At 35.9% G+C, this 16,017-nt stretch overlaps 1 protein-coding gene and 1 pseudogene across 1 annotated transcript; one reads left to right on the top strand and one right to left on the bottom strand.

The window, feature by feature from the left end:
- The first annotated feature begins 4,566 nt into the window (after positions 1–4,566).
- Positions 4,567–9,614, top strand: LOC102801621 (uncharacterized; annotated as a pseudogene).
- A 2,181-nt stretch (positions 9,615–11,795) lies between these two features.
- On the bottom strand, positions 11,796–13,030 carry LOC146738370 (uncharacterized). Its single transcript, XM_085503956.1, has 4 exons — positions 12,994–13,030; positions 12,777–12,968; positions 12,459–12,528; positions 11,796–12,066 (listed from the first exon to the last, which is right to left on the bottom strand). The coding sequence occupies exons 1-4, from the start codon at positions 13,028–13,030 to the stop codon at positions 11,796–11,798; spliced, it is 570 nt and encodes a 189-aa protein (XP_085360082.1).
- Positions 13,031–16,017: the final 2,987 nt, after the last annotated feature.

The following is a 16,017-nucleotide window of genomic DNA, read 5'->3' as shown; positions in this document are numbered from 1 at the left end:
AACAGATGTTCCCACACCGGGAATTCAACCCTGGCCTTGGCGGTGAGAGCGCCAAATCCTAACCACTAGACCATATGGGACATTGACGTATCAAGGCGTTTCCTATTCATCGGGAAAACAAAAGTAAGGCATACGATGCTTGTGACATGAACTGAACGTCGTGTATTAGATATTTTCTTGTAATCAAGCCAACAAATACGAGAGGCCAATTTACATCTTTTAATTAAATTGTCTATGAGAATCTTATACAAGCCCCGATGTTTGACTGACCAGGAATCTAAAACAGATGTTCCTACACCGGGAATTGAAGCCGAGCCTTGGCGATGAAAGCGCAAAATCCGAAACACTAGACCATATGGGACATTGACGTATCAAGGCGTTTCCTATTCATCGGGAAAACACAAGTAAGGCATACAATACTTGTGACATGAACTGAACTTCGTGTATTATATATTATTTGTAATCAAGCCAACAAATACGAGAGGCCAATTTACATCTTTTAATTAAATTGTCTATGAGAATATTATACAAGCCCCGATGTTTGACTGACCAGGAATCTAAAACAGATGTTCCTACACCGGGAATTGAAGCCGAGCCTTGGCGATGAAAGCGCAAAATCCTAACCACTAGACCATATGGGACATTGACGTATCAAGGCGTTTCCTATTGATCGAGAAAACACAAGTAAGGTATACAATACTTGTGACATGAACTGTACGTCGTGTATTATATATTCTTTTGTAATCCTCTTGCTTTTTGTTCGGTTATGCAAACAGTTCGGATATGCGATCTTGTGTGGGCGTGCTCAAGTTTACAGGCTCACTACACACAAATTCTAATGCACATGTTATTGAACACGACGTTCTCTCAAAGTCGCGTAATTTGTATGAAGAAGATGGCGTACACATTAACAGCAGCGGAGTCGCTCGTCTAGTTCGTGACATAAAACTTGTGATTCGCCTGAGAAAGATACAGAAGTATCACGTTGCTAAATCTCATGACAACACTACCAAGACGAAGTATGATAGATTTAATGGGAATAGTCCAAACCGGTATCGGGAAAACCTTGGAAGACCCGGGTATAGACAGCAGAGAAACCATAATGAAGGACGCCCTCAACCAACACTTCCAAGAAAGTCTGGTCATAGCAACTCGTGGGATAACATGCCTATAGAAAATAACGACAACCCAGCCTTGTTCTCACAGTTCCTGAAATTCATGAACTTTATGAACTCATTTTGAATATAAAACAGGTACTTCACCGTTTTACAAAGCAAATTTCCAACTGGTAGAACCAGTGGATTTTGAATTTTAATTTCCGTTTTACATCCAAAGTTACCGTTGAAAACGTTTGATTAGTAATTGTTGTCTTTCCACTCTTGCAATCATACAAGGGTGTACTTTCAACAGAACCGTTTTTGTTTTGTTTTTCTTTTCTTTTCCTAATAGTACACAAGTACTGTTGGTAGCTGACTGTGTAGTTATAATAGTTTTTATTTTTTTATGCATTTGATTGCACTTTAGTTTTTTATTGACTGCTACGACAAGTTCACATACTCTTGTGTCCTTAGCGTTTTTTTTTTTTTTTTTTTATTAGTATTTTCTAGTTTTGTTGATATCTATACTAACACTCATTGAATATTGTTTTCCGAAATTTTTTTTTTATATATACTAAAGCTTTTTTTCCTTTTAGTCCCCCTGAATTGGATTTAAAAAGTATGAGAAATTTCCATAGCAACGCACTGCCCTACTTTAAGTTAGGTAGTTGGAATGTAAATGGCATCCAAAATAAGAGCCAGGATCATGAGTTTATTAACTTTATTTCTCCATTAGATTTTATTTGTATTCAGGAGACCTGGTTGAATAGTGATATAACCCAAGTTCCTCTCCCAGCTGTCTTAGATAATTATGAAATAATCCGTAAAGATAGACAGTCTGGAAATAACACATCAAAATGTAGGAGAGGTGGAGTTGCTGTTTTGTTCAAGGACAAATTTAAACATTTCATCACTAGAATTAACACAGAAAATAATATTAATGATATTCTCTGGTGTAAAATTGATAAAAAGCTATTTAACCGTAGCAGTGATTTATATATTGGCTGCATATATATACCTCCAGAAAACTCTTCTATTTATAAAAATACTGAAAGTGATAAATTCTTACTGCTTGAGAGGGATATAGCACATGTCTCTGCTAAAGGAGATGTTATCCTATTAGGTGATTTCAACTCTAGAGTTGGCTTAATTAATGATTTAGTAAATGAAGAAAATAATAAACATATTCCCCTCCCTCTTAACTATATCGCTGACAACTTTAGAGAAAGACGTAGCATGGATAACAAAGCAAAAACAAACACTAACAAATTTGGTAGAAAATTAATTGAGCTTTGCATGGACAGTAACTTGATTATTCTCAATGGGCGCACCATTGGTGATTCATCTGGTAAATACACCTGCTACACAGCAAATGTGTGCAGTACCGTTGATTATGCAATCACATCTACTTTTATTTTTGAAAATGTTCAGTATCTCAAAGTGCATGACCTAACCTGCATCTCAGACCACTGCCCCATATCACTGTCTCTGTCTTTTAAAATTGATATTAACAATATTAACATAAAAAAACGTGAAGTCAAAATGAACATGAAACCACTACCAGCAAAATACATCTGGGACAGTAAAGCAAAACTAAAATATAGGCAACTTCTTGAAATTGCTAAAGAAAACAAAATTAGCGACATTATAAACAAAATTGATTCAAACAATTGTGATGATGTTGTTACAGAATTTAGTGCTTTGCTGTCATCGGTCGCGGACAAAACTGTCAAAAAAATAACACCCAAAATTAGAAAAAAGAAAAAAAGAGAAACCAAATTATGGTTGGATAGAAATGCTGGGAAATTCGAAATGAACTTAAATCTGCTAGCAAATTGTTTCAGCAATATCCCCCTTGATCCGTTCACCAGGGGAAAATACTTTGTCATAAAAAAAATATAAAAAATTAATTAAAAGGAAAAAATATGACTTAAAACAGCACCAGTTATCAAGGCTAAATGATTCGGAAGGTGAACCATCAAAATTTTGGAAGCTGTTACGAGACTTAAACTCAGATTGTTTAGATAACAACAACAATTCAATTGAGCCCAATGAATGGCTGTCTTACTTTAAAAAGCTTTTAAACAATAACAGTCTATCAACTGATTTAGAAACAAATCGCCTTAATAAAAACAATTTAAATGAAACTAGTCAAACTGATTGGACTGTTGAAAACAAAACAAACAGCAAAAATGATTTAAATGCCCAAATCACTATACCTGAAATCAAAAAAGCAATTAATCAACTTAAACTAAATAAAACATCAGGGGAGGACGAGCTCTGTAATGAAATGTTTAAATATGGTGAATTCTACATTCTTGAAGGGCTTCAAAAATTGTTTAGTCATATATATAATTCAGGCATTTTTCCAGCCAGTTGGAACACGAGCTTAGTCGTTCCTATTCACAAGTCAGGGTCCAAGACAATTCCTAATAACTACAGAGGGATTGCAGTATCTAGCTGTTTAGGAAAACTGTTTACCAGTATCCTGAACACTAGGCTAATAGCATACTTGGACAAACAAAATATTATTTCAAAGCATCAATTCGGTTTTAGGAAAAACTGCAGGACCACAGACAATCTCTTTATATTAAAAACAATTGTACAAAAATATCTCTATAATAATAGCCATTCAAAAGATATCATAACCTCCAAGTCTAACAAAATCTATGCTTGCTTCATAGATTTTAGAAAGGCGTTTGACAGTGTGTGGCATAATGCTCTCTATTTCAAACTCCTTAAAAATGGCATATCAGGTAAAATGTTTGATATAATAAAAAACATGTACGAAAACAACAGGTACAGAATTAAAACAAAAGAGGGTTTAACTGAGAGCTTTAAATCAACAGTTGGAGTCAGACAAGGGTGCAATCTTAGCCCTACTCTTTTTAACATTTTCTTAAATGATCTACCTGACTGTTTCAACTCTGAAAACTGTGACTCCCCGGTTCTTGATAATTTAAAAGTAAGTTGTCTCCTATATGCAGATGATGTTGTCATTTTATCTAAATCTGCTAGGGGGCTACAAAACTGTTTAGACAACTTAAAAATATATACGTCAAAATGGCGCCTGGCTGTTAATACAGAGAAAACAAAGGTTATTGTATTCAATAAATCAAACAGAGCCCTGAGCAATAATATATTCTTCTTCGCTGAAAAAGAAATTGCCATAGTTAAGCAAATTAATTACCTGGGTATAACTATAAGTGCTAATGGCAAACATAAAGAGGGTATCAACAATTTAAAAAATAAAGGGATGAAAGCTCTCTTTGCTTTGAAATGCAAACTCGGTTATGACAACTCACTAAACATACCCCTCCAACTATCTTTATTTGACAAACTGATAAGACCAATTATTGTATATGGTAGTGATGTTTGGGGTGATGAAAGCACAACTAAGTCTGCAATTGAGGATGTCCATCTTTCATTTTGTCGGTTCATTCTTGGTCTCTCAAAATTCACACCAAAAATGGCTGTTTATGGTGAGCTAGGAAGGTACCCCATTGACTGTTTTATCAAGAAACAACAACTTAAATATTTCAACCGGGTAACAAACTCTGACAACACATTACTAAGAGAAGCCTACTTAGTAAACAAGAATGTAAAAAGTAAATGGTTTACAAGTGTAGAAACCCTCATGCAAGATTTAGATGTTGTCACCATTGTAAACTCAAGTGAAAAAATAATTAAGAAAAATTTAGACTTTATTCATAAAAAATAAACAAATCATTTGAGAACCAATGGATCTTAGACATGCATAATGATAATAGAAAACTAACCTTGGCTAAAAAAAACTAAGAACATACAGACTTTTCAAACAAGATTTAAAAATTGAAAATTACCTAATTAATATGCAGAACCATGGTCTTAGAAGGTTAATTGCAAAATTCAGGACATGCAACCATGACCTTAAAATTGAGAAAGGCAGACATAATAATGTGCGGCTGGATAAAAGAACATGTGATATGTGCACCCAAAATATAGTTGAGGATGAGCAACATTTTGTAATGAAATGTCCAGCTTACAGTCACCATAGGGACAAATTATTCCTGACTGCACAAAATAAAATTCCAAATTTTGATAAAGAAAATAGTCAGAATAAATTCATTTTGATTGTGGCAAACCATACTCTAGCACCAGCCTTAGCTGTCTTCTTAAAAACAGCTATGGAACAAAACAGCAACAACTATCAGTGTATTAGGCCACATTTTGTGTTCACTCTATATTCTGTATTCACCATTGGCTGCAAATTGTATTTTTTTTGTTTTTGACTTGTTTTTTTTTTTTTTAGAAAAGTTTTTCTTTTTTGTTTTCTTTTTTAGATTGTTGTTTTTTTTTTGTTTTTTTTTTAATTTCTTTCTGTAAGACCCTTTTTATCCTTTCCTAAGGATTTTATGCGTCTAATAAAAAATATTCAAATATTCATGACTGAAATGAAATCAAACAATAATACATGCAGAGTACGTCATTAAAAACATTTTTATTTAATCAGTAATACATTGTAATAAAAATGTTGCATGCTGGAATGTTAAAAAATGTTTCAAAATTTCCGTAAATGTAGCGATAATAAAGTTCTTGGGAAAACCAAGTCCCGGAACCAAGTGAAGACGGATTTCTCTGAACGATCGTCATAGGCTGTTTTCGTTATCTTTCGTTTCAGTCCTGCACTTGAATCCATTTTACTGAAAAAATACAGCAGCTTTTGTTTTGCCTTGATATCGGATATCATCGATTTACCAACACCATACTCTGTAGATAGATTGCTTGCGGTTTCGCCACGTTCTAGTCGATTTATAATTGACAACTTCGCGTCCAAGTCAAGCACATCGCGTTTGCATTTCACTGGGGTAGCCATGCCAACGCAGATAAAAGACGCTGATAAAGTAAACAGGTGAAAGGTCGCTTCGTATTCGCTGTGTATAGATCGGCTAGCGGCTCGATGTTACCAGATTGTTCGGGGATTTTCGAATGGTAAACTGCTACAAGATGTCCCGATTTTATTGGATTCAGCAAAGTTTTTAACACCTAGAACGATTGACATAATAAATTGTTGTAAAAATCCAGGTTGGCTACTGTGATCATCGGACATAAGCACTTCGACGCTGTGAACCATCAAACGGCCCGCCGACTGTGGTCATTGGTTGCCGTTGTCTGCTGATAAACCATCAAAGAGGCACACCAAGGGGTTGTCGTTTCGTCTCTCTTTTTCACTGCACTATTAAACTGGCGTCGCTTCTGTGGCAAGACATCCCAGAAGTTATTTTCTTTCTTTTTTTATTCCGAAGCGGATGTGATTTCTGATACTGGACATTAAAATTAAAAATCGGAAAAAAACATGGGATCGGCTCATTGCCGCGTTTCTTTGACGGCAGTGGAACCCCGTACAATTTTCCCGGGAAACGTATCCGAACTGCGGTGACTTACAACTTGGTAAAGTTAAGGATCTGACTGTAAACAGTGGAAAAGACATTTGATGAAGTTTGTGTTTTTAGGACATTTTTTATTTACAGTGGAACACTGGTGTGGCGTAATAGGCTTGTCTGAATTTAGGAAATTATTGGATACTGTAATTCGTTTCATTGTTTGCGCAGACACTGTAAACAATGAACGTACACGTGAAAGACGTCGGATTACATGTTGATAAAAGCTTTAATTTTTATTGAAAGTGTTGCACTAGGAAATCACGCAAGACGACTGTAGTATTTATTGTTCACAGTTGGCTTTTGTATTATACGGAACACAGCCAGACCTGCATACAAACTTTTGGGGACACACAGTAGGTTCGGATAACCGAACATTTCGGATAATCGACGTTCGGATAATCGACGTTCTACTGTAATTAAATAGTCTATGAGAATTTTGTACAAGCTGCGATGTTCAACTGACCAGGAATCTAAAACAGACGGGCCTTGGCGGTGAAAGCGCTAAATCTTAACCACTAGACCATATGGGACCTTGACGTATGAGGTGATTCCTATTTATCAGGAAAATCAAGTAAGCATACAATCGGATGCTTGTGACATGAACTGAAACTCGTGTATTATTCACGCTCTTGTAATCAAGCCAACAAATACGAGAGGCCAATTTTCATTTTTTAATTCTCGCATTTCAGAATACACTGCGCCACCTACCGGCTGTAGAGAGAGACATATCATACGGAAAGCATCATGGGAAATTGGACATCCTTATTCTGAAGTTGTACCGCACGTATTAATTACATCAATTTGTTTTTCATATAATAATTCAGTTTATTTCCATGGTCTTCCTTTGCGAATCCTCGGAATGCTATTCACATACATCGAAGCTTCGAAACCTTGACATATATCCTTGGATGAAGGGTATTAGGTGGGTAAAATGGTCGCAAGAAAAAACAGTAATTGAAGGGTGGAAACATTTGATTAGACGTGGCGGAAAAAGTAAAGATGAAAACATCGTGGACATTCTGAATATTTCTAGACGGTCGAGACTTTGTTCCCGACATTTTGATGAAGATGATATCGATATTTAGGGAAATGCGACCGGTGATCCAAAATATTTTGTATGGAACAACTGGGGGAAACCTGTAAATCAAACGCCATTGAATAAACTTCAAGCTGCTAGGCAACCACGGCCATCAATTTTACAGGTGCGTGAGAACGTCCCAAATGAATTGGTACCGACTGTTGGCAAAGAGTTGGAGATTGCAATAAAGCAGAAATCTTATATTGGACTTTAGTTGTATTTTTTTTGTTGAGTTTAAACGTACATGTCGTTTGATGCCCATAAATAAAATCAGTTGATGTATAGTTAGTTTGGCTAATGTCGAGTCTGTGTATATGATATGATACGTGGTCCCCAAACACTGAATCCCAGAGCGTTTTCGTTATATTCTAAAGGATTGCGTTTTTGTTTTTGTTTTTGCGATCAACTATTTTTACACAGAAAAATGGTAGCTGTTTGTGATCAGGCAGTATTCGTATTTACAATGGTGCGTCCAAACGTTTGTGACTGTACATTTAAAGTGAACAACTTACTGAATACCAAACTGCATTGCTGCATTGTCAGATGATTTTTTAATTTACAAATGCTTGCCACTTCCTGTCTTTATTATTTTTTATATAGGTTTGCAGCTTAATGTTTGTCCATTTGTTGAGACACCACAACCACCGGATCATGATTACCTCCATACTGCATCTCTTAACATAAGTACACAAACCACGATGACCATGGATGACGTAAATGTTCTAGAAAGTACAGCTAAACCACCATCTTCAAAAAAACCAGGACAAGGTGTAGTCAACTGTGCAACTGAGACTGATGAGAGAGTAAATTTCTATACAGGATTGCACTCAAAGTCTATTCTCCAGGGTGAGACATTCACAATATCAAATTCATTCATATTAAAACACTTTGTAATTTTTCTTTTTTCGAAATTGTTATTGTTGTAATTTTGTATACGTGTTATTGCTTGTGTTGCTATACTACTGGTTTATTATTTTTGTACAGTTTTCATATATAGTTTCCGCGGTGACAATACATAGTTTAAGGTAATGTTTTCAGTACTGCATTGTTTTATTTGTTCATATTTTATATTTTTATTTGTTTTTATTTTTGTTGTAGGTGTTTATGACTCAATTAGTGGGGGTGTTGATCAACTAAAGTACTGGATAGGTGCAGAGAGTACTTTTGATCATCATAACAGTGGGCGACAAAGACCAGAAAGGCAACATCAGTTGCCGCATTATTACCAGTTACTTATGTGCTTAATTAGACTACGTCTAAATTTACCACTTCTCCTCCTAGCGGATTTGTTCGATGTAAGCTGTTCAACTGTAACAAGAATAACAATCACATGGATCTCCTACATGTACCAGACTTTAGTCGCAGCATTACTTGTCTGGCCATCACAAGCAAATATTCAAGAAGGATGCCACTGGATTTTAAAAAGTCGTTCCCCAATACCCGTGTTGTAATTGACTGTTCTGAATTTTTTATTGATCGGCCAAAGAACAAAAATGAACAATATAAAACTTACTCACAATATAAAAGTCACAATACATACAACATTTTGTTTGGGGTTTCACCTTTTCGTGCATTCATATTTGTATGTGACCTGTGGTCAGGAAATGTTTCTGACAAGTATCTTACAGAACAAAGTGGACTGATAGAAAAGCTGGATGATGGAGATGCTATGATGGCTGATAGAGGCTTCCATATAGAAGATTTACTTCACCAGAAAATAGCTTAATGGGAAGGGTAAAAGACTTAATGTTAATGAAATTAGACGAACAAGATAATAGCACGCCTTAGGATTCATGTCGAAAGAGCAATCCAACGTGTTAAATGTTGGAGGATCTTGAAACACCAAATTCCATCTTCTTTACAGAATTGTGAATCAATGATTGTTAAACTGGTACAGCATTCTGCAATTTCAAAGGACCCTTATTTTATTCTAAAAACGTACAAGAATTGAAAATGTCTAAAGTTAAGTTGTACCTAAAAAGGCAGTTAAGCGCAAACACAGTTGCTGATGCTTGAATGCAAATGTATATCTTTACAACACGTTTGTAAGCAAAGGTACCATTACAGAAAGTCTTCTTCACTTGTAATAAATATGTATTTCAGTAATGATTTTCTAGTCCAGTTTTATTATTATTATTTGGATTTCTGATTGTTTTTTTGTTCTTTCATATTGTTTGACTGAATTCAGACTCATCAATTTTTTTTTCTCTGCCATGGTCCAATCTGATTAAAATTGCATGTATTTCCTGTGTGGGAGTCATTGTATTGTCACACATATTGATTCTAGATTGTGGTTGGTTAGCAATCACGTAATTCTGATGATGTGAATATGTTCACACGATTAATGACCATGAATGATGCATCATTAACAAATTAGTTGTTACTGTTACCATACTTTTAAATGCCAATTTTTAGAATAAATTATCATACTAAATAGGTAAACGACACTAATTTTTATAGTTGGTAAATGTGTACTTAATTTTAGCAGCAGGCAAGCTAAATGTTGAAATAAGGGGTTTGACTATTTTTTTTTCATAATTTGAATGCCAAACTTACAACGTAGGATTTCATACCATTGGCTATGTTGTATCATTCTGGAGTATGTGGCAAGCCAGTCAAGGTAGCAGGTACATCGGTAGCACACCAAGGGATAAATACTAAATTCTATAAAATATTTGTTTTGAAAGAAACGTACAGATTTCCATTGTGATTTTTTTGTAACAATTGATTCATGTCAGTAAACAGTATATATTATACATCTGTCATCTTACTTGCATTGAATAAAAACATCACAATAAATATTGAGTGTTAAGTGTTTTTTAATGTATGGTATTGTTCATACCAAAGCATAGTATAAGTGTGTGACAATATAGGTAATCATACAAGTTGGAGTAGGTTTACAACAGGTATCAACTAAAAGTTTGACTAACAATATGGATTGGTAGGTAGGTCCACGCACAAAATAGTTTTGAACTGTTTGCTCCTCCCACATGAAATCTTGATAATAATTTACAAACCTTTTGATCAAAAAAGCAGATTTTCATAGCAATGGCAGTACAGCAGGATTAAAAACAAGTTCTGCTTTACTCTGTAACAGTTCCCATCTGTCCACATCAAAGTATACAGATATTTTTGTATTCCTTTACGTGTGTACACAACTAAATCACAAGATGCTATACCTGTCACACCTAACTGGAATTGTATCTGGCTGTACCATGGGGAAGTCTATTTTAAATGAAAAGTTTCATCAACTAGTTCTAAATGATATTTGGGATCTATGCAAGGTATTTTCTCAACAGCAATATTTTTGTGCTTAAAAGAACATTTAATTTCAATTAGTTTTGGTTTGTGGCATGAACAATTAACAGTGCCATCAGGTGATGCTCCCATAAATGGTTTATTTTTCAATACTATTAGTCCACACTCATTAACTTCAAATTTGTTGTGTTTCTTAACTTCACTAATTGTGTATAATTTCCTTGCAACCGGGTCATTGTCTTTACCAAAAGTTACAGCACTGTTTTCAATAGGTTTTGCAGTTCCCAAAATCTTACTGACTAATGTTTCACACCTGTGAACATCTCTCACTGATCTCACCAAGTCAGCAATGCTTGCTGTTATACGTCCCTTTCTGGCTTCATACCATGCAGGATCACATTGGAGAAGGTTTTTTTAGAATTTCTACATGCTGCTCTGTTGTATTTTGGGTTAAATAATCTAAAAACATCATGTTACTTCCTGAATATATGTAAGTTGTATAAATCTCTTGCATCGTCGGCACATTAGTCACAGGCGATAGTTGTGGATCTTTCACTATTCAGAAATAATGCACCGGGAAGAGATTCTTCACATACTTGTAAAAAATGTAGTCATATTTACTATTCATACTTGAGTGAATAAGAGGGAGGGGACTTGTTTTCTTTTCTCTTTTGTTTTATTGCCTAAAATAAAGTGGTGGGTAATGAGTTGTCTAACAATATGACAGAAAGGGAGTACTGGTAAATAGATACTTTTGGATATCTGCTTTCAGAGTATACAGCAGACTGAGCTATATCAGCCGACAGGCTGTTAGTTAATGAAATATGTTGCCACCGTGTTGGGAAGAAAGTAAAATTTACAATAGGTACATCCATTTTCCCAAGCGCCCCTCACCATTTTTAAAATGGTTACCTCTTAAGAAAATCAGCACCTCACCCTTTATAAATGCTCTTGCATTTTGAGAATGTCTGTATTGTTCACTGTTCTCAGTGGTCTGTAGTTTTTAGGTTGGGGACCAAGTTTCTTTGGTGCTGTTTTATCTCTGAGATAATCAAGGTTTTCCACCTCAACTGGGATGGATGTTTTCCGGGGCTTAGTCCACACACAAGTCTCATCGGTACCTACTGCAGTTCCCCTGTCAGTCTGCCTGTCTATGTATTCAGCGACTGCAAATAGTAGAGCAGCTGTGTGCTTGCAGGAACCATCATCACTAATAGAAAAATAAATATAAAGTATTTTAATGGAGGAAACCAATAAACAAATATTTCACCATATAACCATAATTTATTTTAGTTTGTATAGTTAAAAACAGGGGACGAGAGAAAATGGATGGCATACACTACACTTGTTCTAAGATGTGGGAAGGAGTGATTAAAACTTTAAAGCATTCTTTAATACTAAAATATACTGTTATTTACAACTTTATATTTACATGCTAATTTTTGTAAACAACACAGATCTTTTCAAATTAATTATGTTTGCATCAGTACATTAATATCAACAAAACACTACATGTAGTTTCTCAAAGATATGAATGTTTGAACTACATAGTACATGTATGATAATTACATGTATTATAATTACTGGTTTAGTAACACTTACGCTGCAACACAGCCACAACCAGCTGACATAACTTCAGCATCTGATGAAAGAAGTAGCAAGTATCGTACCACTGAGCAGTTTGGCGTTGTTCAGGTTTCACCTCAGCTTTGACATAGACGTGATCTATCAGCCCAGACACCTTTCCTAAAAGAACGTCCTTTACATGGTTATCCTTAAACATAAGATACCCATAGTCGTGTTTATATTTTGTCAGACGTTCCGGCGTCCACTCGCAGTTTCTTATTAAATACGCAAACACGTCACTAAGCGCAACTTTCGGGAGACAAGGAAGTTTTCGTGTTCACAGCACTTGTTTACCATTCAGGTCAACAGCAACAGTCCCGTCATCATTTAACACCCGCTGGCGTTTCCTCTCTGACTCATCATGATCACAGTCTTCATTAAGATCGTATATACCGCTTGCTTTTGGTGCCAATTCAACCAACTCATTTTTCTTCTTCCCAGCACATGGTATACGACGATTTTCTTGAATCGGGGACTCGCAGACGACTAAAGTCACAGAAGACCGCCATACAAATAAGCCTCTCAACGTTCTCCGCTGATATCGCCATTATTGCGATGTCGACACAGGAAGTGAGAAATACGTCTTTCCAGGTTATCCGCCGAGGGCGCACTTATGAAACGCGAGAATTAAATTGTCCATGAGAATTTTGTACAAGCCGCAATGTTTGACTGACCAGGAATCTAAAACAGGTTTTCCCACACTGGGAATTGAACCAGGGCCTTGGCGGTGAGAGCGCCAAATCCTAACAACTAGACCATATGGGATGTTGACGTATGAAGGCGTTTGCTATTTATAGGGAAACACAAGTAAGGCACACAATCGGATACTTGTGACATGAACTGAAACTCGTGTATTATTCACGCTCTTGTAATCGGATACTTGTAACATGAATCAAGGCGTTTCCTATTGATCGGGAAAACACAAATAAGGCGTACAATACTTGTGACATGAACTGAACTTCGTGTATTATATATTCTCTTGTAATCAAGCCAACAAATACGAGAGGCCAATTTACATCTTTTAATTAAATTGTCTATGAGAATTTTGTACAAGCCGCAATGTTCGACTTACCAGGAATCTAAAACAGGTTTTCCCACACGGAGAATTGAACCAGGGCCTTGGCGGTGAGAGCGCCAAATTCTAACAACTAGACCATATGGGACGTTGACGTATGAAGGCGTTCCCTATTTATCGGGAAAACACTTGTAAGGCATACAATAGGATATTTGTGACGTGAACTGAACGTTGTGTATTACATATGCTCTTGTAATCAAGCCAACAAATACGAGTGGCCAATTTTCATCTTTTAATTAAATTCTCTATGAGAATCTTGTACAAGCCGCGATGTTCAACTGACCAGGAATCTAAAACAGATGTTCCCACACCGGGAATTGAACCGGGCCTTGGCGTTGAAAGCGCCAAATCTTAACCACTAGAACCATGTGGGACCTTGACGTATGAAGGCGTTTCCTCTTTATCGGGAAAATACAACAATTACGGTTGGTTAATTTACATCTTTTAATTAAATTGTCTATGAGAATTTTGTACAAGCCGCGATGTTCGACTGACCAGGAATCTAAAACAGGTGTTCTCACACATCTTTTGACTTAACAATAAAACAATTAATATGAGTTAGGACTATTTAAAAATATGATATGGCATTTCAGGAACAAAACAATTATACCGATTATGCAAATTAACAAATATTTCTGTTTATTTCTGGACATACAACTATACATTGAATTTCAACACCTCTTCCCAATTGTTTTAAAATTTTCAATTAATTTGTGTTTTGTTTTAAAATTATGTCTGTATTTTCTGATATTTCAAATCGAACAATGGAAATAGACGTATAAGTTAAATACAAAAACAAGTAAAGCAAAAAACATAATCTCTTTTAGTTTCGTGAAAAGATGTTTTAAACTTTACCAGTTATTTGGTACACACTCGAATAAGAATGCGCATATCTTAATGCGAGGTTAGCAGTTAAATGGCACAGTCCATTTCGTATAAACTCTATGTAATGTAATTGCAGTGATGCTATTCTCTTATTTCATATCAAAATTAAAAAGAATGGCAATATACACACCATTTTTTGTGTATGAGTGCCCGGAACACCATGCATGTGTCTTTTGTAACACTATTGCAATTACAACTTTTTTTATGTGCAAAGCAAATTTAGTCTCGGTAATATTTTACCCGGAGTAAGAACAGAAGTTACGGTCACTGCAATTGTAATCACCAGAGGGACGCGCACCCGATTCTGTGCCGCAAACATTCGATATGGAAAATAACAAAGATAATACAATGTTCCGAATGGTTTTTGTCAGCCATCTTGGTACATGGCATCCTGCAGTTGGTTCACCGTAGTCCCTTCGCTTCAGTGGGTGTATATTTGTTGTATTTCTCTCAAGCTCATGTTTAGCATTTTGATTGTCCATACCATGGTATTGGCATATTGCATGGTGTGTTCACAGACAGGACATTAATACTATGAATATATTAATGATAAACGTATGCATTTCATTTTTCCCTAACATGACGCAGAGTTAAATAGTTCTCAGATGAACTATGTGTCAGAAACCTTTATTCTATGTTTTTGTCATATTACCTCAAACCCTGCAAATAGAAGTGTGCATGGAATCATGGGGAGAAACGGTGTGCATTACCGTGTGATAAAGGTGATTGACAGGTCATACTTGTTTTCAACTCTGAAAGGACAGTTGGAATCTACCAGGTGTGCGTTTAATTTACATAACAAAGGGTGTTTACAACTTTGGAGAGAGAATTGGAATCTACAAGCAGGTGTGCTGTTATTTGAATAACAAAGGGTGTTTATGATCTACTGAGTTGCCTACGTGACACAGCTGCTAGCATGATCACATTCTGATTGGCTCATGTGGAAACCCAGGTGGTATGACTGAATCTGGGCCATTCATGCCTTTAAATTGACAGTTGGGGGGCCATAATTTCAACTTAGTATCCTGTGTGTTGCTGCTATGATATTGTGAGACAAGTGATACAGGCTACAACCATCATTCTGTGAGACTTGTATGAACTTCTCTGCAATCTTCTGCTTCAGCGGTGCCCTCCAGAATACCAGCTTTCCTCTACAAGCAGGACTCCTGTATTTCCTCGTTGTGGTGTTGCAGAAGCAATTGACCGTCATTCATTTTTACATCCTGGAAATAGTGAATTTATTCATTGTATTTTTCTGTGATTTGTTACTTGTAATTATTTTGAATTAAAGCCAGGAGTTTTAACTCGATATTTTGGTGTATGTGTATTTCATTTCCAGTACTACTGTCTTGTCCACCCCATTCTAGCAGTGAACGACCCCCCTGTCCAGTGTGAGTTCTGTGGGTGGCCCTCTCATTAGCAATAAGCAGGCCTTACACTGTGACACTATGGTTTGTTTTCAAGAGATGGTTTTACACAAATTAAATGCTTAGATTTTATTTCACGTAAGGCCAGACTTTTTTATTCCTTGTTTCTCGAGTTTTTATAAAACATTTTTTTTTGAGAAGGGCGAAA

This window comes from Saccoglossus kowalevskii, chromosome 9, assembly GCF_978046115.1.
Source record: "Saccoglossus kowalevskii chromosome 9, keSacKowa6.1, whole genome shotgun sequence".
Taxonomy (NCBI): domain Eukaryota; kingdom Metazoa; phylum Hemichordata; class Enteropneusta; family Harrimaniidae; genus Saccoglossus; species Saccoglossus kowalevskii.
This window is presented reverse-complemented; position numbering and strand designations above follow the sequence as displayed.

What these genes read in the sequence shown, in the direction of transcription:
- LOC146738370 (XM_085503956.1), bottom strand. Translation starts at nt 13,030, where the DNA reads ATGGCGATATCAGCGGAGAACGTTGAGAGGCTTATTT. An exon ending in GAACGTTGAGAGGCTTATTT is followed by an intron (nt 12,969 to 12,993) that starts GTATGGCGGTCT and finishes CTGTGACTTTAG; the next exon opens with TCGTCTGCGAGTCCCCGATT. An exon ending in GGTTGTGGCTGTGTTGCAGC is followed by an intron (nt 12,067 to 12,458) that starts GTAAGTGTTACT and finishes TTTTTCTATTAG; the next exon opens with TGATGATGGTTCCTGCAAGC.